This window comes from Anser brachyrhynchus (genome assembly GCF_964034855.1).
Source record: "Anser brachyrhynchus genome assembly, chromosome: 27".
Taxonomy (NCBI): Eukaryota; Metazoa; Chordata; class Aves; order Anseriformes; family Anatidae; genus Anser; species Anser brachyrhynchus.
Genome location: NC_137720.1, coordinates 3,124,125 through 3,149,136, shown reverse-complemented (window position 1 = coordinate 3,149,136; position 25,012 = coordinate 3,124,125). Strand labels below are relative to the sequence as shown.

Sequence of the window (25,012 nt, the reverse complement as noted above, 5' to 3'; positions counted from 1 at the left end):
GCGGCCGCGCCGCCATGTTGGCTGCGAGGGGAAGCGGCGGGCGGCCGCGGCGCTAAGATGGAGGCGAGGAGCCCGCGGGGGGTGTAGGGGGAAACCCCCCCCCCCCTCCCTCGCCTGTCCCCCCGCCACCGAGCCGGGCGTCCTGGGGCACATGGGGCTGCTCTAGGGTGAGATGAGCCGCCGGGGGATTGGGATTAAGGTTGGGATTAGGGTTGGGATTGGGACTGGGGGGTCCGGGCCCGGTTCGGGGGCCGCGGCCTCCCTCCGGGCTCCGGCTGCGGGCAGCGGATCCGTGGCCGTGCGGCACCCGCCGGGCGCTGCGCCTCGGGAGGGGGGCGGGGGGTAAATCTCGGGGTTTGTGGGGGAAAATCAGGTTTCTGACCCCAAATCAGAGCTGCCCCTTTGAAGTCTTGTTTCTGTAGCAGCGTTCGTGTCGCTGTGGCGGTGTACAACGTTTGGTGGGTTGCGCTGAGGGCTCTGGATTCACGAGGTGGCCCCGAGCGCTGTGTCGGTGCCACTCAGAAACATCCAGACTTTAAGGATTCTTCCAATTATGCCTTGTGCTGGGCGCTTGGAGTCTGCTGGTGTCTGAGCCCGTGGTTTGCAGTAGCTGATGCTTAAACCACGCGCTCCAGCAGCAAAAGGAGACGTGACAAGTGTTTCTACGCTGGGGCATGTTTGCTGCAGCACCCTTCCTCCTCGCTGGGCTCTCGCAGACCTCGTGGGTGCCTGCAGCCTTGGTTGCTCTGCTGCCAAATTTAACGTTTCAGAGCAGCGTGATGCAGCCCGACCACAAAGTGAAGCTGGCTGGAACTGCCTGTGCCATGTGTCATCTCTCGCGCCACGATTTAACCTTAAACGCTGCCTGCTTTTCCAGGGCGAAACGCCGCCAGGGGCTGTGCGGTGTAACTGTCATGGCAGTGGTGCTGCTAAGAGCCGTGTTAACAAGGAAGTAATTTCAGAGAGGCATTAATAACTCAAAGATCAGGTGTGTAAAGCTTAGCAGTTATTGCACAAGAGGGACTGTAAAAGGAGATCCCTGTTTTCTGGGATGGTCAGTTCCATATGCTGTCTGTGGGTAGCGCAGAGTTGTTGAGGGTTGCAGTGCTCCTAACAGAGGTGAAGAATTTAACCGAGTCCTGGATAGGATCGGGTTGAGGGAAGAACTGTTTTGGAGAATGAACAGCAACTCTCATATTAGAGGTGAAGAATTTGGGTCCTGGATAGGATTGGGTTGAAAGAAGAACTATTTTGGAGAATGAACAGCAAGCAGGATTGAAAGGGCTGTTGAAACCCAGACTGCTGTTCCAGGCTGGATTTACACCTGCCCTGGTATTTGTTCGTGTCATGTCTCCAGCAGCTCCACGTTACCGCGCTGCAAGCACGGCTGGCGCAGCTCCAGCAGGTTGTGCGCGCGCTGCTCCTGCCAGGTGGGTCAGGCCCAAGCGCTGCACCGCTCACAGGGAGGCTGCGTGGTAAACGTGCCGACTGAAAGAGGTCAGAATTTAGGTACTGAGCGCCCGGGCCTTCAGGGACACGCTCTGGGCTTTGTGTGGCAGACAGGCTGGCAGGCGGGCTTCCAAGAGAACACTTACGTGTTTAGCAACTCTTCCAGGAGCGCAGCAAAAACCCCCAGATACTCAGCTTAAGTCAAATGTCAGGCGGCTGGTTCTGCTGAAAATGTGATTAAAATAAGGACTTCTCTCGTTTTTCACTACTGCCAAGGTTACTAGCTTCAGTTTCACTCTTTCTGAAGTGCCTGGCTTAAAAATTAATCTGAGCTTTGTGACAGGGACAGTTAGCACGCTCTGGTTAGCCCTTACCTGGTGAAGAAGCAGCTTTTTTTAATACTCTGACTTGCTTCATCTCTGTGTTTAAGTAGTGATATTGATTTGACGTCCACTTAAGGAAGTAGCCCAGAGAAAAGCCCGATTTAAGATATTAAAATAGAAATAAATGGAAGCAACAGCATGGGCGGCGGGGTGGAACTGCTGCAGGATTCCAGACATCACCAGCAACAACTACTGTCAGCAGCAGCTGATTTAGGGAGCTTCACGCAGCCGCTGGCCAGCATTCCTTTTTAATTGAAACAATCAGTTTTGTTTTCCTCCTACTTAACTGGTTTTGCAATGAAAGAGCATTGCATAACATTTGTACTCGATAAGTGCTAGCATTTATCAAAGGTTGGCTTGTTTTGGCGCCTTACTGGCAGAGCTGGAGGTAGCAGCACACAGCGCGCGACAGATGCAGCATGTCAGCAACAAAGCTCAGGTCAGGAGAAATTCAGAGTTATTACATCTGCTTTATGAGGTCTGGATTTTATTCCAGAACAGTTTCCAAAAAGGAGTTCTTTAAAATTAGCGTTTCAGCTAGATGTTAAAAGTCGCAGCTCTGCCTTTGGTTGCCATAAGTAATGCGTTACAGGGCTTCTCCGTGGTGAAATTGGGTTTTTCTCAGGATACTTTTCCTAGTTAAATGCCAAGTCAACATCCAAACAACGAATCGGAGCACTCAACTAAGAGCAGGACAGCAAAAACTGAAGTCAAGCAGGCTGTAAAGCAAGAAGCCTGTTTAAATCACGTAATCCATGCCCCAGCTCTCGCTCCTCCTGCTGCCACCTCCCAGCCAGCAGCCCCCAGGTAGCCCCCAGCACTGGGACCAGCTCACGGAGGCAAATCCCTCCAAGGTGGCACTGGAGGGGCAGCTCTGATGTTTCCTTGGCTGGCATCTTGCAGCTCTCCCATATGAATGGTGATGCAGTCAGGTGAGAATTACGGCCCGGAGAAAGGCAGAAGCAGCTGGAGCAGAGACAGGCTGAAGATGCGAGCGAGGCCTGGCTTACAGGGAGGAGTTGTGGTGTTCCCTTAGCGAGCCAGCTGAGATAGGTGAGCAGAACTGGCAGACACGAAAGCTCCCAGGGACTCACACTGATAGGGACAAACGTAATTAACTGTGACTCAATTGTCAGATTAGTGCTTGTTTAAAGCCTCCCCTTTGGGGCTTCTCTCTACACGATACCGTACATGAGACTGCAAGTTTGTTTTCCGGAGGAATTTTACAGTGTTTGAAAGCAGGAAGGATGGGGCTGACTGGGGACAGGGCTTTGGAGCAGACTGTAAGAAGTAAGGCGTTAGCGAGACTGCAGGTACACCGAGCAGAACAACGCCTGGTTTATGCTCCTTGCTGCTGCCTCCACTTTGCACAGAAGCTGCAGAGTGCATCAGTCTGGCAGAAAAGACAAAAAAGTGAACCGAATTAGAAACGTGGCTTCAACTGTACAGACACTGAGCGCCAAGAAATGTCCACGCATGCAGAGCTTGCAGCCGCTTCTGGGTCCGTTAGCTACGATCTTTTCTCTCAACCCTGCCTTCTACAAGCACCAAATGTGCCGTGGTTTTATGGAGTTTTGGTCTCTTTCAGGAACTTTTACTCACAAAATAGGCAGGCTGTGCTCATCCCTGTAGTGTGCATGACCATATAAAGCATTTGAATGGAAAAATCGTTGCTTCATGACTACTTTGTGATTCATGGGTTCTTCCAAGTCATCAGGCTGGTCCACAGTGGTTTTGTTACACAGCTCCAAAGCTGCAGAGGGGAGCAACCCTAAGTTCTCTGGTGCTTCATTCAGTTGGCTGCAAATTAATGTGAACTTCCAGCATTGTAGGGTAAGCATTTGGCAAGAAATATGTGGGGGAATACAGTTACTGGGGAAGTTATGTAGGACTGGAGCAAGGGGCTTTGCAGTTCTCTAGGAATTGGCACCATTTCTCTTTCTGGCTAGCCTGAGCACAACATCAGTGAGGTTTTCTGTCCTGGCAGCGCTGGGCAAGGCAACCAGGGGCTGCCTTTGTAAATCTTGTGTGCGTTCGCAGCCTGGACATGTCTCAGGACTTGCATGATAGTTAGCCTAATTAAGAGGAATCTGATGTTACAAGTCAGTGCTGAGAATCTAACCTACTAAAAAATACCCTTTGTAAGGGCTGGAGGCGAGGCGCTAGCTCACCTGCCTCTGAAATAAAAGGAGCACTGAAAAAGTTCAAGTGTTTTTTCTGTCTTAGCTCGCTGCCTTACCCCGGGGTAGCAGAGTCCCCTTCCAGGAAGGCAGGGTGGGGGGAACTCCGCTCTTCTTTGCCTGTCCTTCACACCTCCTGCAGCTGCCCCAGGAGCTGATGCATTTAGCAGCCAGCTGTGGCCAGGAGGGGGGCGAGGGCAGGCTCTGCAGTTGCTCCTAGCACAAGGACTTGCAGGAGCAAAGGCACAGAGGGGACGCGGAGCAGAGAAGTTCAAGGACGGTAAGTTCAGCTGTGGATCCCACAGAGTGCAGCTCAGCTGGTACAGCATAGAGAGGATCCCCTGGGTGGTTTGTGGGGCAGCGTGCGTGGCATTGGTAAGTAGACAGCTTGGAAGAAACTTAAGACAGCAGCGATTTTAGCTTTAAGTCAGTTATTTCTAGTTATACCTAGGTCTGGTTGCTATCAGTGAGATTTACCAAGCTTGAATTTGATACACATTTATCGGGCTTTAAGTATTTAGAGATGCTTGATCTTCAGGAAGGATTTTATCCCCAGTAGTGCTTATTTCAGGAAAAGGTAATGGTATAAGAAATACCAGAAGCCTCTTACAAAGTTAGTATCTGTTTCTTAATTAACGGGGCAGTGGGAGGGATAGGGGTGAACGTTTAACGCCGGCTGTCAGCTCGAATGTGTTTTAAAACCAACTTTTGTCAACTGAAGTATTTCCACTGCCTGCTAGATAAACGTCCAGCTTATTTTGTCTAAATCGAGGATGTTGTTACATTCCTAAGGCATAAGCCTGGTTATTTTGCTAGTGTTCACTTCTGAATGTAGCTGAGCATCCGACTCAGTCTTCCCGAAGCAATGTAGTAAGACTCATTTCCTGTCTCTCAGGAATCCCGTGGCAGCAAACTTAGATATTTCTTTGAAATACATGAAAAATTTTGGCTTCAGATTTTTAAATTAAACTATTACAAGGGTTAAAAGCTGACACCTCTCCCAGACTCCACACAGTAAGCTTTCCCAAGGTTGCAGCTGTGTGGGCAAGCTCAGGAGCCAGGCTTTGCTTTGTAGTTCATCTCCCACTTTACCAGTGTGAGCAAGAGTCAGTTGCAGGACTTCCTTCAGTAGTGCCCGCAAGAAATGCGACTAGATTAATGTCAAAAGGAAGAATTTATTGTAACTTGTTCCAGGGAAACAGAACAGCTTTGCTTTAGCGATAAATCGGTGTGCTGTAGAGCTGAGGCGATGCTGTGTGACAATAAGAGGTCAGGACTTGAGTTCCTTCTCCAGCAGGTTCAGTTTACTCTTTCCCCGTGTGCAGCTAATTAACACTGTCCTTTCTCTTTAAGGATAAAGAAGGTTTTGAACCTACTTTGTGTGGGGCAGATCGTGCTGGATTGTGTTGAGACCATGAGTCATTACAGATCATTCTGCATATGAAGCTGTGCTCTTTGGGTGGATGCTGAAACTGATAGGGCTCGACAAATTCAAATAGCTGCAGGACTTCCCCTTTTGTTCCTTTCCAGGAAAGGATCATTTCACCTGCTCAGCCAGCAGTGCTGTTAAAATTGTTAACTTGTGGCCTGCATCTAGTCATTCTGGATGAAGGCTGCAGCAGCTTTAGCAGGTTTTCATCTCTTAAAAAGCAGGTGGGGAATGTGCTAATCATTGCCATCAGCCCTGGCTGCTCAGGGCTTTGCTCTTCTGTGAAGATTTCCCTTGGGGTTATTGTGACTCAGCTTCTGTTCTCTCCCCCTCTGACTCAAAGATTTCAACATACTAAGCTCGCTAACAGCGTGGCAGAGGCTGGCACTTCCCTTGAGCTGGCAGGTTGAGGTTCCTCACCCAGCCATGCCACTCCTCGAGTGGGACAGAACAGAAGCATCCTCAGTGCTGCAGCAGCCCCAGTCCCTGCAGCTCTGTCCCAGTTCTTGTGCAGCTGTTTTTCACTGAGCAGCTGGATGCAGCCAGGACAGAGCAAAACAGGTCTGTGGTAAGAGCAGGTGAGGGGGTACAGCGACATCAGCTCCATCAGTCGTTTAGGATATGCATGCAGGGCTATTTTTAAAACGCTGATTTCCTGAAACTTCTAAGAAGTGGAAGTGATTAAACTCAAGAGCAGGTTTCTCAGCTTAACTGGTACATGAAACTTCTCGTTTGTAGGTCTGTGCCACAAACAGCTAATCACTGCCACAATGACATCTTCAAGCTCTGCCCAGCATCCAGCAGCTGAGAATGCCTGCAGAATCACTCTTGGACAAGCTAACCAGGTAATTATCTCCCCTACTTATCTTCATTGCTTTCCCCTCACTAAAGCTCCCACTTTTTCCATCAAATTAAAGCTCTTTAATGCCATTTAAGTAAGAAGAATTTAGCCTGATGGAGTAGGGCTTTTATCCTGAAGATTTGTTGCTTTCACTACCAGATCAGGGATTTATGAGTGTTCTAAAGGGAAGAAAAATAGAGAAAGCAGTTAACATGGGCTGTAGAAGAAAGGGCATGATGCATGCTTTCATGCTGGACCTGTACTTAAGAAATTCTCCATCGAGCATTTCTCCTAGTGCTGGACTATGTGACAGTTGTACTGGAGCACCATGATGTGCTATGTTGCCCTTTATTCAGGCAGTAACGCATCCCCACGCCTTTTTTGGAGTTGCTTAGGTAAGTGGCAAACACAGCACTGGTCGTTATTGCCTATTCTTAGAGCAGCCCTGGAACAAAAAGGTAGCTGTAGCTTCAAGCCAAGGCCAACATGCAAGTGCATGGTTTGGGGCTATGGTAGTCTGGCTCTGACCCGGTATGTTGTCAGCCCAAAGAAATATTTGTAGTGTAAACAGTGGCTGGAGAAAGCTGGTCTAAAGCAAGATGTTTCTCCAAGACTGGCATCCCACCTGCTGGAGCCATTTCATTGGAAAAAAGCATCTCTGCAATATGAAAGGAGGGGGCAGGAGCGAAAACGAGCTGAGAGGAAGTTAGAAGATCCTCCCATTTGAGGCTTAATTTAGAAGTTTTGAAACATAGCCAAGTCCTGGGCGGAATTTGTATGTATGAATATTTATTCCAATCACTGCTCAGAAAAGTACATAAATAGGCTCTGATATTATTACCAAAATATTGTCAACACTCAGTTTCCAGACTAACGCTTTCATTTTGGCTGGATTGTAATAAATAAGGACCCCTTTTAAATGGATCAAGCTAACTAGGTTATTTCTTTAATAAGAAAGATATGAAGAGTTATTTCAAAATCTATTTGAGACTGGTCATTAGAGAAATGAATGAATGCAAATACATAATTTCATCTTATTGAAAACTAAGTGCTGATACATGGAATTACTTGTGTGGTGCTCAGCTTTTTCCTAGGGAAGAAGCTGTCTTAGAAAGACTTGTGGCTGGACATGAGTTGCTCTGAGTTTGAAAATGCATCTAACAGTTACAGTAATGAGAAAACAGATAGACCAGATACACTCACAGCAGAAATGAAGCTGTACAATGTTTAAACAGTGGAACAAATGCTTTGCCAATATAACCTCAGATAGCTGAGTGACAAATTACATTTGTGACAAGCAACCAAACCCCTCCTCTCCTTACCTTATGCAGGAAAATGGTACTGCAGCTAAAGCTGGCTGTTGAGGAAATGCAGGGCTGTAAGCAGACTGCTCTCATTAGGCAGGAAAGGTCTTACAGTTGCATTTATAAAGGTAGAAAGGAGGGGTGTGTATGAGGTGCAGGTGAGCCCACCTCACACTGATTGCTGAAGTCCTTTACTAGCAGAAATTACATGCCCCTGAGAGCTTAGGTCTTGTCAAAGTGTAGGGGAAACAGCAACGAACATCATGTGCTGAGGATTGGACTTCCTGTCCAGTGACAGATTGAAATATCTTGCTGTATTAGCGTCTGGGTGACAAAGGAGAACAGAGGAAGAGGTTCAGTGTGGGAAATGTACACATTAGCATACAATATTGTACACAATTACGTAGCATTCGGCTTCCAGGCAGAACAGTGAGGGCTTTCTGACATTTTTTAGGAACACAAGACGTGGATCCAGGGGGTGACACTCTCCTAAGAACTGCTAAAATTCTTGTGGAGTAGATGAAGTAGTGGTGCGGGGGAAGTAGCTATTTAAAACTTGCTGCTGTTTTGCATAGCATCATCTGTCTCCTCTGCTACTCAAAGTTGCTTGGGTGTGTGGGTGAAACCTAAAGAGGTTGTGGTGCAGTTGCATTGTTCCTAGGATTCTTTACATTTCATATAGTAAAGATTTTGGTTGGTGATTGAGGTCCACAGAAAATACACGTTCTGATCCTTGGTGTTAATTAACCATCCTTGCTCCTGAATATATGACTCAGTACGTTTGGTTAGTCACTGCCTAGGCCTCCATACCATGGCTCTGAGTTTCCGATCTTTCCTCACATGATGAATGACATCAAAGTTAATTGGACAATGTGAGCGATTAAAGCCTTTGGAGCAGTCTGCCCAAATTCCTTAGCTTTTTTTTGTCTTGCACTTGAGTCAGAGTGATTGTGCTAATTTTCAGTCCTTCTAACTTCTTTTTTTAAGCATTTGTCCATGCAGATGACTTGCAAAAGAGTACCAGCCCTCAGCAGATTAGCCTAAGGCAAGGGGTGTTTCCCATGACCTCCAATTCATCCCACAGTTGTTATCTCTGTGCTTGGTGTGACAGCCTTAAGCAGGTCTAGCAACTTGGGCTTGTGAGCTGTGGTAGGCATGCATGCCAGGGTGACATGCCTTCTCTCAGGACACTTCTTGTCATTCTAACAAAAATCCCTGCTTTGTGTTTTAGGTGCGACCCAAACTGCCACTTCTGAAGATTCTGCAGGCTGCAGGTGCCCAAGGAGAAACCTTCACGCTGAAAGAGGTGGGCTCAGTTTCTCGGCACTGAAATTGTGCCTGTCCCTGGTCGCTGGGCAGATGGCTCGCTGTGGGGAAAGGCTGGGGCTGGCTCTTGATTCTTCTGTGTTTGGAAGCCCTACCTGCAAAACAGGGATACCATACCCATAGGGCTGCTGTGATTTGATTGATCGTTAATTGTCCTGAGAGCCTTTGAAGGAATTGGGAATGGAGTGTGAAATAAAATCAGAAACCTCTTTAAAGAGAGGAAAGATGGAATAGATAGTCACATATCTGAGAGGGTGTAGGATTCAATTGTCTTTCTGTCTGCTCAGTACATGAAAGCCTTAAAAATTGGATTCTAGTTGATATTTTTCTTTTAAGGTTTCTTTGAAATGGCTTGTCAGCTAAACCTGAGAGACCCTGTGAATTCATTTATTTTAAGATTAAAATGCAATATATGTACAAGATTAAAAAACTGACACCGACTGTGATTTACAAGAGTAGCCTGTCTGCAAAGAATTAAATGCAGTGGTTTTTCATTATGAATGTGTCAAATATTCCTGCGGAGCCCTGTGACTTATTTTAAACACTTATGCATTTAAATAACTTATTTAGCTTCTAAAAAAGTTTTGCAAAAACAAATTGAATGGTTTAAATGGGGGGAGTTGAGTATTAAATGCAGGTTGCTCATATGGATTAACATTTCAACTCCACTAAGTCAGTTTTTCTGCAGTGAATGGCATCCTGTTAGCATAATTTTGGTGACATTTGCTATCATTCAGGTCACTTTGCTGGGTAATGGGGGATGGATCCTTGCCTATATTGTGCTTAACTTTTTTCACTTTTTTTCCCTCTTGTACTGTGGATTCCTCACTGTAACTGGTAGTGTCTGGTAGCTCTCACAGGATGTTTTCTCTCCATGCTTTGTGATACTGATGCTCACATTTTTGCATCTTGCAAGCTGTCTCCTCAGGAATGACACTGTAATAGTGGTCATCCTTTAGTAATGGCTTATACAGCTTTTAGCTGGTGATACCTTCTGCTTCCTCCCCATGCCATTTCATTCTCTTTACTCTGAGCTGTTATATTGTTCCCTCTCCCATTTCAAAGAGTGGACCTTGAATGACTTGCTACCATTCTTTCAGGGTTTTCTGCTCCGTCTGTGTCTTGGCCCTGTCTCTGCAGGGACAGTTCTTTGTAAGGTTGATGTGAACAGCAGCAGGCTCCATCCAGAGCTCTCACTGAGGGAGATGTCCCAGATAAGTGTTATCACCCATGGTGTGGTTTTTTTTTTAGTGTGGGGTAGCGGAATGACTCCTGTTTATCCATCTTCAGCTCAGTTTTCCCTCCTGTCAAGGGTTAATAGTTACAAACCTTATATCAGTGTGGTAAAGCATACCTCTTCCTTAGTTGTGAGGCACTGACGGATGCCAGAAATGCAGAATTAGCAGGTACTGTTTGACTGACACTATGTAAGGAGGCGAGTAGCATAAACTAAAGCAAATTTCCAGGGCCTTTGGTGGTTTGGTTTCAGCTGCAGATGTGGTTAATGGTATGTTCCGTGTCCACAGGTTATGCATCACCTAGGACAGTATATAATGGTGAAGCAGCTGTATGACAAAAGACAGCAACACATGGTGTATTGTGGAGGAGATCAGCTGGGAGAACTGCTGGGACTGGAGAGCTTCTCTGTAAAAGATCCAAGGTAAGAAAAAGCAACTAACATACGTTGTCTGATAGCGATTGCTGAGGCAGGAGACCCTTGATGTCACTGTTCCTGTTTACAGTCACATAAGCCTCCATGAATGTGGAGTGCCCTGCTCAGTGACTTTTGGCTAATTCATTTGGCAAGTTCAAGTTCAGCTCCTTTGTTTTGAAGAGCCAGTTCTGAAAGGGCATAAAGACAGTGAGCTGCTTGAGGTAACATCTTTTCCCCCCTTTTATTTCTGTGTCTTCTCAGACTGTTGGTTTCAGACTCATGCTAAAGGCTGCACCCCTCAGCTAGATTCTGAGCTAGACTTCTCTGTAGCAAGCATTTAGCTAAAGAGTGGCATAAATTGCCCTGCAGATTCCAGCATTTCTTTGCATAATAAACTATCTCGTTCTTTCCTACAGCCCAGTCTATGAAATGTTGAAACGGAACCTGACTTCTGCTGCAATGACAGGTAGGTTTGTCACAGTATGGACAGGTATATTCAATATAGTGTTGATGTAACTTGGGTAAGTAATGATATTCAGAAAAGAGACATGTTTCTGAAGTTGGAACAAACTGCTAATGAAGGCTTTGACAAGACAATCTCTTTGAGTATGTGTCTTTTTTTGTGTGTGCACCATCAGTAGCTGTGGTATGAAATCAGTTAGCTGGTTGAGTAATACAGCTGCCTGTAACCAGTGGACAAACTTCAGAATGGCAGACAGACTAAATATTGCAGATGTACAAATCAACGTGGCTGAAGTATCTCATCCAAATGGTTATTGATTTCTCAGTCTTTTTGCAGTTTCATAGCATTCTGTGACTTCTCTCTTACCTCATTTTATGCTTTCATAGTCTTGAGAGTGAATGTAAAGAGTGCCGGAAACCTAACCTAGTTCTGCAATCCAAAGAGGTCTGGACTTTAATCAAACCCTTGAACCTTTACAGGTTGCTATTAGTTTTTCAGCTCATGAGAGAAATAAATCTATCTACATCAAAAGTCCTTCAGTCATAAGTTAAAATTTGTACTTAACTTAGTGTCAGCTGATGGCTCCCTTGCAGCCAGTTCCCATTGTACAGCTGGTCATCTTCATGTGAAAATAAACATCTCTTGAAACCACAAATGTGCAAATCATGAGTGAACTATACCAGGGAATTTGTGCAGTCTCGTGTCATTTGTCCTGGGGTCTCCAAGCAGATAATATGGGCTTAGTTCTTCCTGAGTGCTTAGTCTGTTTTTGCAGACGGACATAAATACTAGTTCAAATTTAGAAACTGAGAAAACATGGCCCTAAACTGTTCAGTTGTCTGCTTTAAGCCATATATTAGTGCCTCTAAGGTTCCCCTCCTTTCCCTGTTTATACAAAAGAACCTTCCTAAGCAGACTGTTGTCTAAACACTTAGCTACAGATTAACTGTGTGAGTGCAGTTTCCCTTGCTGGTGGTACCCTGGCCTTTTACCTATAGGCAGTGTATGTGGAGAGCAAAGGATCTCAGCAAAACGCTCTCCTCTGCTGCCCTGTTCCCTTCCACTTGGTGTGTGCATGTGGCTGTGCACGTGTGGCTGGGTGTGCATGTGTGGTCCGGTCATGGCGTAACTATTTCTAATTGTGCCAAAGGAAGTACTGTTCCTTTAGTGAGATGGTCATTGAGTCTTACTACCATGTGTGCCTGTGTGTATGTGACTACGAAGCGAAACAGGTTTGGCAGACCAGGCCTTTGACAAATATGTAGGAAGGATGACTCTTGGTATTGGTTTTCCTTTGTTGAAACATCAATCCTTTGTTTTGTATCAATAATTGAAGGTGCTGTAGGGAGTAAAGAGGCCATTCTGTTTCATGTTGTGTAATAGCCACTTGTATTCATTAGCCAAACCAGTGCTTATCAGAACATCACTTTGCAGATTATCCTGCCCACTTCAAGTACGCTTGTAGAAAGAAAAGTGACTGCAGTACATCTTGATAATAAAGATTAAGCTCTTACATAATGCTTTTTATCAGATGGTGTCCTTACATGGCTAACTTTCACTCTTAGTATGAATCACATGAGGAGGTTTTAGGAATACCTACTTCTCTTTAAGGGCATTTTACGGTCAGTTCCTGATATATGTGGGCTTCAAAGAAAGCCTTCCAGTAAGTGGAGTGTATTTTCTTAGTGTTTAAGACTAGTACGTGTCGCTTGTGAATTGTTAGAAGGGCAATTCTTCAGCTCTTCTAATGCCACTGCAGAGACAAAGCAGTGATGGATGAGCCAATTGGCTTCTGCTTTCCTTCAGGTATCAAATAATTAGTGACTACAGAAGCTGTATGTTGAGGGAAGGGAACAAAAGAAAGCTGAACTAATGCATGGAAGGCAAAAAATGTGGGATAGAGCCGTGTCATTTTGTGGTCCTGTGTTTTATCACTTTAAGGTCCACTTTTCTGCGTACGGGGTAGTTTTTCAGTGCTTTCATATCAGTGCCATGATTCGTGATGTGAATCAGATCCTTCATGTCTCCTTGGCACTCTGCAGAGAAATTCTAAACTGAAATGGGAGAAAGCAGGAGCCATCCTTGCATCTTTTGTTTTCTAGCAAATCATCCTATTCAGAGAGTGAATTCCTAAATACAGCTCTTCTAGTACATACAGAGATTCTGTTGATTGTTCTTGCTGTTTAGGTTGGCCTTTTAATTAACTCGTGGGGCCAGCATAGTTGTCTGGATTAAATTGTAGTATGGCTATATATTCAGTTACCCAGGAAAGAGCCTGCTGTGTGTGGGATTCTTAGTCTAGTTATTGTTCTTGATGCCCACACCCTTAAGAAGGATGCCTCTCTAAGCAAGTACTGAAAGCAGTAGTGTTCTCAGGTATTTGTAAGAACCTTACTTTTGCTGTTCACCTTCTTCAGTGTAGATCTGGTCCAGCCTTGAAGTTGAAGTTCCCACCCTCTGTTGCTCTGGGTTTCTGCTTCCATGCAGGCCTTGTGTGTAAAGGACCTAGAGCTCACAACTTGAGGACAGGCCGTAGGAGACAGAATAGTTTTTCACATTGGGAAGAAGGTTCTTACATGCTGTATGGTTCCATCAAGCTGCATTTCTGGGGAGGCGCAGCTGCCGTATTCCATAGGGTATTGCCTCCATATGTGTCTAGCAAACCCTAAGGAATACTAGAGTGATGCCTCTTTAGGAAACGGTCAGCTCTCTAAGAAATAAAGGGCTCTGTTTCCTTAAAGGGTTGCTTAGAGGTCTGCCAAGCCTGGCTCGTTGGTTGCTTGCTGAAGACCCTCTGTGTTGTGAGAATGGTTATTACCAGGGAAGGTTTTTTCTTTTGTTTTACCTGCTATCTAGATGCTGCACAGAATCTCGCAAAGGAACAGAGCGTCGATAAGCCAAGCCAAGACCAGCTGAAGGTAAACCCACTGCCTGGTGGTTTCTTTTGTTGTACAGAGTGCCCCTTCTCTGTACCTGTGCATGGTGGACTGCCAGAACTTTGTGCTGCTTGGCTGCCAGGTCCTCACCTTCCTGAAAGTTCTTGGAGTCCACAGAGCAGGGACAGAGTGACCCTTCTCTGTTCTCATCATAACAGAGTACCAGTCTCTGAGCGCGTTTCTCTGGGGTGTAGCACTTCTAGTCCTCAGTTCCTCCAGCGTGCTCTGTCTTTTCACATCTTTCCCCCTCTCTCTCATCCCCTCTCTGAGTAGGAATTGCCAAATAATTAAAGTTTCTAAAAAGTGTGAATAGGTTTTGTGTTTAATAGGATTGTTTTTGAAGCTTTCAGGCAGAATCTGAAACCTAGGAAAAATCTTTGCGTATTCTAACTTGTCTCAGGTGTATTTTGGGGTTAAGGTAATTGACCTGGGAGGTGTCTGTTCACGTTGAAGGGGGCCAGAGAGTCACGAAGATCGTAGTCTTTCTTCATTTAAGATGGCAGCTTTTGGATTTTTGCCAGTCTTAAGATTTTTCCTGGGTTGCAAATATATTGTTTGTGCTGATTACAGATGCATTAGCCTTCCTAAAGAGTTAACAGTGTGTATAGCTTTTGTTCAGAAACTCCTGTTTCTCTTCATGCCTTTTTGGTGTTGTACTGCAGCTGGTGACTCGGAATGGAAGTGCTACATCCCCTTGTCCCTATAAGCTCTGGTGGACTAACATCTGTTTTTTCCTTCCTTCATGCAGTTTAGCCCCCAAGAAGGTTCTGACACTGTCATCAGAGAAGGTGAAAGCAATACATCTGCTGTGTCTACCTCAGAGCACAAATGTGAGAATTATGGAGGTGAGTGCCAGCTTTTCTGTGGTGACAGTGTGTACAAGCACTTCTCCTTCCCCAGTGTGACACATTGAGCTTTGCATCAGGCAGCTGCTGGAGGAGGGTGTTGGGAGACTAATAAGAACTTGTGAAATGCAATCTTTAAAACTCATCATTTTATGGCAAAGATTGAGAGAACTGCAAACGTCTGTTGAAGGTATTTTATGATAGACTTGTTTTCTAGCTTGGATGTTTGGTCTCATAAACAAACAAACACTGAATAAAATGGCAGGTTAAGCCCCAAAAGCACATCTATCATTAAACAATGCCATCAAAAATCTTACAGACCTTGCTGAAGGGTATTTTAAATGCTGAAATTATACTCGTACCTATTTATCTTCCCAAGGGACTCTCTCCTCTGATTACGTAGAACACAGCCTGAGCTGTCTGCAGTCATTACCTGCAAACCAATCAGGAATCTGAATAACAATGGGATTTTTTTTTCCTACCCTCTTTAAGTATCATACAGCTCCTTCATATTTAGACATTTCCTTTGTTTTAATGTCAGGGGATTTCTTGCTGGTTCACTCAAGGATTTCTGATGTTACAGAAGCAATTTTCCAGTTTTTCCACCTTCTACTCTCAGATTATTCTCATATCAAGGAAACTAATTTGTAAACCTAAATCATCTTTGCAAGTGTGCGTATTTCTGGATAAAATGAGAGCAGTAAATATTTTCTTCGCTGCATGTACAGAGGAGGCAGAAACAGTCCTTATCGGTGTCTTTGAAGCTCTCAGAACTGAGGAGAGATGGATTCAAGGTTATCTTGAAGTTCAGACCTCTGAGTTGAGGATCATAGACTAAACTGCGCAGGCTAAAAAGAAGCAGGGGCTGAAGCAGGGGGCTATGGAGAATAGATTTTTACCTTTCTGCTTCCTATTTTGAACCTGGTTTGGGAATTCAGGAGCTCCCATCATTTGAAATCTGAACCAAATTCAAACCAGTCCTTTCTACATATTAAGCATTCAGGAATTTCCTCTGTGTTGACTTGGATAGAGTTCTGAAAGAAGAGTTCATGTTTGTGTATTAAGCCTTAAAATTAAGGTAATGCTAAAGAGAAACGTGTACAGTTGTAGAGACACTGGGAGCTCTGGGATGCTTCTTTGACCTCTGATGGCTGTGTGGTGACTATTTTGGCAAGTTAGCTTGGATAGATAAACTGGAACAGACGTGCAGCAGATCTGACATCTCAGTACGCTTACACAAACCTCAAAGCTCTTAGCAGTATCTCTGGCTTTCAGATAGAGCAAGGAAGATTTCTCAAATCAGATGGGGCCAAATTTTTCTCTGCTAGTCTCTTAAATGATGTAGGTGTGGCATGACTTAGATTCTACTTGGCTCTTACAGACAAAGACTTAATAGAAAACCTCTCTAAAAGCAAGAAGCCTAAACTGGACCTAGTGTTTGAGGAATGGGATGTAGCTGGTCTTCCATGGTGGTTTTTAGGCAACCTCAGAAGCAATTACAAGTCCAGAAGTAATGGATCAACAGATATTCAGACTAACCAGGTGTGTAGACATTTTAAAGAGGTGAACTGTACTCTCTTCCTCTCCTCTTCTGTTTTCCAAGTAAATAATAAATTCTTGTTCTTTCTCTTCCCTTCCCACATCCCTTCAGGATTTTCAGCCTCTCCTTTCTGTGTTCCTGTCCCAGCCTTTCACATCAGGTGGTTGGTTACCTTTAGCGTTGTTAAATAAACTAGGCAATCTGTTATCCACTGGAGGACCTTCTGAACTCCAGAGCACTGGTTGTATTGCAGGAGCTGCCCCTCTTCTGGGTTCCAAGTTGTTACGCAGTGCAGATGGTGGTAGCATGGTGGCCAGCTGCTGTATGGCCAGCTAGCAAGGGGAACGAGCACAGTGCTGCTGCCAAAAAAGGGGTGGCTTTTTTTGAGAGTAGTGATCTGTCCCTTTTTCTCCTAGGGGTGACTGGAGAAGCTGACCAGGGCTGAGAAGGCTTAGTGAGGAAAAAGGGCGAGGTGTTCACTGGCCGTGGCTGCAGTGCTGGTACTCCTGCTGCTGATACCCTGAGCTCTAAGTGGTCTCTCTCGTTTCTTCTCCACCAGGACATAGACACTGCCATTGTTTCAGATACTACTGATGACTTGTGGTTCCTCAATGAAAGTCCGGCGGATCAGACCAGTGCTGCAGTCAAAGTGGAAACAGCTGACTGCGAGGAAGTGAAAGAAGGTGACACAAAGGTACCTTTCCAAACAGCCACAGTATACATGTTCCACTGGTTGGCCTCGTTTAAGCGATTGCATGGAAAAAAAAATCCTTTTTCACATGAAAATCCTTTGCTTTTCATCTGTCTTCTGGTGTTACATTGACTTGAAAGGAGCTAGATTTGTAATCATCCAGAGTTTAAATTGTGTTTAGGAAAAGCTGTCACCATTCTGTATGTGGTGTGTTAGGTTTCCTTTGTAGTTAGTCTGGGTTTTGGTTTAAATGTGCATTTTCAAGGCACAAAATTAATTTAAAATTTAATTTAAAATTTCTTAAAATTGTAGCACCAACTCTACTAAATTTCTGGCCAGTATCTGAAATCTAATAATTTTAAAAAAGGGGGGGAGGGAGGGGGAGAAAATCTCAGCTTACATTGCGCTAATGTTTCGTATAAGATAGGCCTGTCTGAATCTGCTAGCTGCAGTGGTAGTAACATTAGTCCCAAGAAAAAATTTATCAGATTTATGTTTAAGTGATTGAATTCATGTTTTCTTCCATGGAATTTAGTAGGAACACCCAGGTGTATATGCTTGCATTTGTATGATTATCTGTGTACATCAGAGAGATGAATCGATCACAGGAAAATACAACTGTAAAGCAGTTCAGCAACAGTTATCAACAACGTTTTGGAATAGATACAGTACATAAAATGGTTTTTCATTCACTTCTCTAAATGGATTAATTCTCATGGTGATTATATCGTTATTTTAGTTTTGCTGTACCGTGCCAGGCACATCATAAACACAGATTCTTGCATTAATTCTGACTGCATATCTACTTTTCCCAGGTGACCGAGGATGCATGTTTGCATGACTTTGAGGATTCTCAGTGCTTAAGCGATGACACGGACACAGAAGCTGCCTCTGAGGTAGGCATCCTTTAGGTCAGCATTCCTTGCTTGGAGTATGCTGCAGTCCTAGCTGTAGTTAGAAAAACTCACAGCTCCTGGTCGGGGTAGGAGAAGCTGGTTCTTGTATGGGTTTCAAAGGCCAAGAAAGGCACAAAATCGAACAGAAAGTATTTCTGTAACCTCTGGGAAGGAATGTAGAGAAGTTGGCTTGACCTTATCTGGTTTGCTTTGGACAGGGCTGAGTTAAGTTCTAAATTGGATGGGCATTAAACAGTGGCAGCCCAGGAATGCACACCTGGTCCAAAGACAAAATGCCTCCGCTGGCCACAGAGCAGTCCTGGAACTTAGGTGGTTTTGGTGCTTTTTGGGGCAATGTGAGAGGATTTATATGGATTCTAGCTAGGAGTGTTTTATCACCGAAGTGGCCAAATACAAAGTGATCATACTTGAAAAACTTGTCGGTGCAAATACCTGTGTCAGAATCAGCATTCCACTGAGTGGACATCCAGGTGGCTAGGAAGCTGTCAGTTGCTTCATTGTGGTCTCTGCCATGAGAGAATCCACACCCCACCTCACCCCTTTTTTCTTTCAGACAATTTGTATGGCCAAATCAGGAGGAGAGTCTTTTGAGTCTTTGTTGCAAGTCAGCAAAGGTGTATCATGATACTCTTTGCAGCTGGTGACACCAGCATTTTTTAGCATTATTTTCTGGACTGCGTATGCTCGATGAATTAGGATGTCCCTAGCATTGGGCAGCTGAAATGTAGCTCTGATCTTGGGTAGCTCTTGCACTTGCTTTGTGGGATAATGAAGTACACCAGTATTAGTTGTGCAGATTCATCAGGTGCTAAATGATTAATGAGTCTGGCAGATACATTCCTAACTGATTGCAGGAGCTCTACCCTTGAATTTAGGGTGAGATACTGAAGATTCAATAAGCTGCACAGCTTGAGAACATTGTATTCTTGCAGAGTGGTGGAGGCTGGGAGAAGGGCAGGACAGTGTCAGTGGTTAAGGAGGGGTCTGCATCTATCGAATGCACATGGGCAGTAAAATATTCCTTAGGCTTTCTGAAGTGCTGATAATCAAAGTAGCAGCCATGCGTCTGCAAGCCTCAGTTATAATGACCTCTTTTGTTGAAGCTCCTTTTCTGCTTTTCCTATGCTGAGCAAAAGAATTGTATGCAATAATACATTAACTTGCTGCTGTTTTTGTCTGCCTCAATCGTTCTTCAGGACTGCTGGCAATGCACCAAATGCAAGAAATTTAACTCTCCAGGCAAACGGTACTGTTACCGCTGCTGGGCCTTACGGAAGGACTGGTACTCAGATTGTCCCAAACTGGCTCATTCTCTTTCTCTGTCCAACATCGATGCTATGCAAAACAAAAACGATGATGAAGGGATAGATGTCCCGGACTGCCGAAGGACTATTTCTGCTCCAGTTGGCCAACCTAAAGATGTGTACGTGGTAGAAAACAAATTACGCGTAGATCCCTGCAGCTCTATTGAGTCTTTGGATTTGGCACGAGAATGTGAAAGCAGGGAGGCTCTGTTGCATTTCACTGAACATAAAAAGGAGGAGGAAATACAGTCTTTAGAGAGTATAAAAAAATTACTGAATCCTTGCTTCTTATGCCATCACAGACCACGGGATGGGAATATTGTCCATGGAAGGACTGCTCACCTTGTGGCCTGTTTCAGGTGTGCAAAGATGTTGAAGAAAAAGAGATCACCTTGTCCAGTGTGCAGGAAAGAGATTGAGATGGTGATCAGAATCTTTATGGGATAGTTGTACCAGTTCAGGCATTCTCTACAGAAAGGTAGCACACAGATTTTCTTGCACTCTACACAAACCCTAACTTCAGAGCTCATCAGGCAAACACCAAAGAGAATTAAGATTCCAAACTGACCGCGAACACCAAGGAATCAATCCTCTGCATCAAATGAAGTAGCATCCATTTTTTTTGTCTATTTAAATGAAAACCTGTAGGGAGCAGGCTGTAACCAGCATGTTGGTATCAATGCCCTAGCTTTGAAATTGTCTAAGTCATTTACTATGATTCTCGTTCTGACAACTGGTCCTTGCAGAAAGCTAGTTTTGGAGAGAGTTATGATTTTGGCTGTTGGAGTGTTCTCCAGTCAGTCAAACCCTGTGCAATGTTTTTTAAGGGAGGAGTCTGGAGCTGAGAAATAATATATGCAGAGTGGGTGGGGTGGGAAGGATGGGAGGGAAGGGTAGGTGAAGAGGGTTGTAATTTAGAGAAGCCATTTCTCCAAGGATCAGTTCTCTTGAAGGCGATGAAAAGTGAATATCCATGTGTCTGATAAGATGTTTTTTGTGTTTGTTTTATGTGTGTTTGTTAACTAAGGTCCTTTTGCTTCCAGACTTGAAACGAGCACTCTCAAACACTCAATCTATAGCTATCTCAGGTTACATACCAGTTGGGAGACAAGGAAGATGTTATACTGTGCTGTGTTGTTGGATTATTTTTTTTTCATTTGTATTGATTCTTGTTTCATTTCAGTACAGTTCTATGTCAGCTGTTGTTGCTTTGTTGAAGCCTGTCCAGTGTTAGCTCAGAATCTGGCGTGCCAGCTGGGTTAAATTACAACAGCTCTTTATCACAGCACCATTGCAACTTCCACAGCTGCAGCTTCCGCCATTGCTGCATTTCATCAGGCCAGTCTAGATTAGTCTGGTTTAAATGTGCATTTTCAAGGCACAAAATTAATTTAAAAAATTTAAAATTACTTAAAATTGTAACACCAACTCTGAACCAGGGCCTTTGTGGGGGGGGGGGGGAAGTCCTGCAACACACTGTCTATGGACTGTGCTTGGTGTTAATTTTTTGAATGCTCTCCAATGATTTCCTTTCCCAGTGATTTAATGCTTCAGATCCGTTTCAGCATTTATGTTGTTCTCCGAAGTTATCTATGGTTAGTCTACTGGTTGTTAAAACTCAACTAGAACTTCAAAAAGGGTTACACATTTTTGAGCTATGAGATCATACACTAGAGTGTACTCAGATCCTCCTCAGCCTACTGGCTTCGTGAGGATTTGTGCTCAGAGAATATTCCCCCAAGGAGAGGAGCTGTGTTCTTCGTGTGTGTAGAAGGCAGGTGGATGTAGTCCTGAATCAGGGGTGAATTGTAGGAGTGTAAAGCCTTGGGGCTCCCAGAGAATTTCCTGCAGCCACCTTGGATGTCCTGAGATCCCTGGCTAACCGGGCATCCCTCCTCCATGCTTCTTCCAGCTTTCCCCTCTGTGGATTCTGGACAGGCAGAGGAGTCTGCGGAGTCAGTGGGAGAAGACAGCGCTGGGGGAGTATGCATTAAGCATTATTTCTTTTAGTTTTCTAGGTCATTATTTATTTTAAACATAAGGTTAGCGAATAGTCTTGCCATCCATTTAGTCTGGAGTTCACGATTGTGGGCCAGAGAGGTGAGGGAAGACAGTTCTTGATGTGTTCTCCAGGGCTTTGGAGAGCCTGTATGCGGTAGCAATAGTGCCTTCACCTCTCGCTTACAGTATACCGGTGTTTGAATTCAGTACAGTGTGTAGGATATAGCCCGTTTTGTCATCTTCTGTACAATTCCCTTTCTGATCTAGGGAGTGCTCCACTCCTGCCTCAAGATAAGAAAAAAAAAAAATGGGGGAAAAAAAAAAAAAGATAGTGCTTAGACCTTGGTGCTTCTTTTGGCTCTTTCCCCCTCGTTTTCTACACTCCTTTTGCTGGTCTAGCCCTCGCAGGTCAGGTGTGCACTGAAAGCCCCTGAAACCTGCCTAGCAGAAAGTCCCAGCAATCTCCCATGTCCTAGTTGTTGTTTCTGTGCAAAGATACTGGAGTAGGTGCTATATGCAGTCACTGCCTTATCACTGCCAAAAGTAAGATCGCTTGTATATTTTACATAGTGTTGTGATTATTTCTATACCAGCTATTATTTAGATTGTTATTGTTGGCTGTTATTTACAGTTGTATTGTAAAAGTTGGGGGATAACCTTCTGTTTTGCTGCACTATCTGTACGTACATGCGAGTAGATCCATGTGGGAAAAAATGACTTTTTGCTTCCCTAACTGAAGGGCTCTTAAATTGCAGGTGATGCACTTTAATCATGCTAAGCTCAGTGGTGTTATCTCCTCGAATCACAGAAGGGAGTTCCTGCCAGGTAGTTGCTTCCACTTTCAGGTAGTTGCTTCCCTTTCAGGAGCGTGGGCTCAGGCAGCGTGCATTGTGGCACTTCTGGATACTGTGAATCTCCCCTCACCCCAATTGCTTCTAAAAACAAAACATTTTGCTCAAGGCAGTCTTACTGAATTGGTCAGGTGTGGCTGCACTGAAAAGCATGTAATTTGTGTTGACCAAAAAAATGTAAGGAGAGTTTAGGTTTCTGTAAGGGGTTGAATATCCTTACCAAAACCCTACTGAGATCTGTATGCAGCTTCCATTGTTAAATGAAAATTGCTGTTGCTGTTGTGATAAAATCCAAATCAGCAGGATACGTTTTGGGGTAACGACCTTCTTATCTGTGACTTCTTGTTGAGTATAACCACGGTGTTTACAACATGCATTTGACAAGTTCTTATACTTTTGAACTGAAATAGCAGTCGTAATGTCTCACAATGTTACAGTTGATCTTCCTTTTATAGAAGAATAAGCTATTGCAGCACAAGCACGTTGTGATGAGATGTAACTGTCCACCTTGTGGCTATGCTTTGGGGCGGGGGGGGGGTGGTGAGGGAAAAGGAGGGAAGAAGAACATTTTATTGCTTTAAGTATAAGGCTAAAAAGGTCGTAATTCAGCAAGAGCTGCTCTCTTTATTTTTTTTCTGACACTTTTGAGGAAGTGCAGGCTTGAGGTATGAGTTGAAGAACTAGCTCAAAGCACTTGGTCGTAATATTTACGCCGCAATGCCATGAGATGTCGGCCCGGCAGTGCTGTTGGTTTCCCTTTCTACAGATGTGACAGCTAATGTGGACTCCTGTTCAGAACTGCCTTTTGTTGGAGGAGCTGAGCATCTACCTGAGATGGGTGTGAACGCAAGGTCTCTGACTACAGCATTGCTGTCACATCACTCACCACTCATGGCAGTTTTTCTCTCTCAGTGAGGTTTTACTATGAAGTGCAATACGGCAGAAGTGGTCCTCGGGCGAGCATTAGCAGGCATTGCTGCGTGTCTGTTCGAAGTGTGGAGCACAGCTGTCTTTTGACTGTCAGATTAGGAAGGTCTCTGTTTCACTGCTCCTTTCTCCAGTGACATTGGTTGCTGTTCCTCAGGAACCTGCTGAAGTCTCCCCAGCGTGAGTGTGCCCATAGGCTGGGCTTCATCCACAGATACCTCTGCTTTTCACTCCGAACTTCTGGCACCGTTTAACCCTAGAACCACCAAACTTCTTACTTGGACCTACGTTGAAACAGCATGGGAACCATAAGCCTCACAGCTGTATACTGCCGCTCAGTACGTTATAGTGCTCTTTGTTGCAAAACACTGTACATCATTTGCCTTCATTCTGTTTTGGCAGCCAGAGGTACCCACACCGCATTCACTGCATTCGCTCCTGCAAGTCTTTCCAGTTTAAGTGCCTCTTCGCAGTTCCCAGTGACTATTATTTACTGATGCAGCCGGCATATCAGCCTTTGCTTCATCTGTCTGTTCAAAAATCCGTGTCCATCCTCTGCTGAGATGTATCACGGAGCCAAATTTAGCCTCACCAAAGCTGCTACGTGAATTACAGAGAGCCTTTGGAGCAGCCCCGAGTGCTTGTTTCTTCTGAATGCTGGGTGTTTCATTGAAGACTGTTGCGAACTTTCTGCCTCTGTGCGTAACTTATTTATTACGGTGCATGACTGTGATGGAACCCGTGGTGCTAGCCAGGGTCCTCCCCATCGTTCTGCATCCAGCAGTGATTGTGTGTGCTACTGAGAAGCTGTCCTTAAAAAAAAAAAAAAGTGGCTGTTGACAAATGGAAGTGGCCTGGAAACTGAGCTTCAAAACCCACTGGGGTAGCTTGCAGTTGCCTGCTCACTCTTTGCCTGTTCTGAGCTTCATCTTCCTCTCCTGGAAGAAGAGAAATGTTCTCATTAGAGGCCTTCAGTGGAGGCTGACTGTTTCGGAAGACAGCATGATTAAGTGGTTGAAGAAAGGATGCAGAGCCAGGGCACCGGTCTCCATTCTGGCTTTACTCTTGCCATGGTGCATGAGGTGAGGAAGAAACTCCCTGAATCCTGTGCGTGCTTGCAGGAGGCGCTGCGAGGCTGATATTTCAAGGTCAAGAAGGACATCCACAGGTGATGTGAGGCTGATAAACATTGTGTGCTTGGAACATCTCCAACATCTCCAGAAACAGGTTGCCTCCAGGCAGCAGCTTTCCTGCTCTGGAAATCCTTTGGTTATCTGTCCGAAGTGGCTGGAATTTTCCTTGCTGCTTAGAAAATCAGTGAGACCATGCCTGTAACCGCCTGGTGTTGGCTGGCCAGCAAAATCAGAATGGTCAGCAGCCCCAAGCTGTGTTACACACCTCAGCAACTTGCTTGCACTTGTTTATGATGCATACAGGCAGCTGTTATGATTGCAGTTCTGTGTTTTTGTGCTATTACCCTGGTAATGTGCGTTTGCTGCCCACACACGCACGGACACCCCATGCCTGCCACTCTGAGCAGGTGTTGTAGGAATCCGTAGCTGCTGAACTCTGCAATTAGCTTCAGTCCCTTACTCCTAGAAGACAACTGCCTTTGACGGTCAGTCCACGAAGATACACAAGGTATGAACAAACATGTTTTACCTCTGGCAAAGATAACAAAGACTTGCTCTTCTGGAAGGAATGCTTTCCTGCCCCGTCTCACTAGCACCCTTCCCCTGCGGCCCGCTGTTTCGAGTCTGAACCTGGATCTGAACACCCACCCGCACAGCGACCCAATAACCAGCCTCTGTGTGTTTGCACTATTTAAAAAAAGGCACGTGTCATGGACCTGATTTTGTGTCCACAGCATAAATCTAATTAAATCGATCGCATTCTATGGCAATGTAGGTTTATTTTTTCATTTGTACTGTGTTTCGGGGAAAACTTTAAGTAAAGGCCTGTTACCAGTTA

At 44.8% G+C, this 25,012-nt stretch overlaps 1 protein-coding gene across 3 annotated transcripts; it reads left to right on the top strand.

The window, feature by feature from the left end:
• Positions 1-25,012, top strand: MDM4 (MDM4 regulator of p53). 3 transcript variants are annotated; one of them, XM_080568882.1, is made up of 11 exons: positions 1-167; positions 6,180-6,286; positions 8,818-8,892; positions 10,439-10,572; positions 10,983-11,032; positions 13,886-13,947; positions 14,714-14,810; positions 16,192-16,352; positions 16,910-17,044; positions 17,857-17,937; positions 19,155-25,012. In XM_080568882.1, exons 2-11 carry the CDS (start codon positions 6,212-6,214, stop codon positions 19,707-19,709), a joined length of 1,425 nt encoding a protein of 474 aa, XP_080425008.1. In that variant the 5' UTR covers positions 1-167; positions 6,180-6,211; the 3' UTR covers positions 19,710-25,012. The 3 variants fall into 3 exon arrangements, with proteins under 3 accessions (XP_080425008.1, XP_080425009.1, XP_080425007.1); XM_080568883.1 differs by lacking the exon at positions 1-167 and adding an exon at positions 4,246-4,387; XM_080568881.1 differs by lacking the exon at positions 1-167 and adding an exon at positions 4,424-6,002.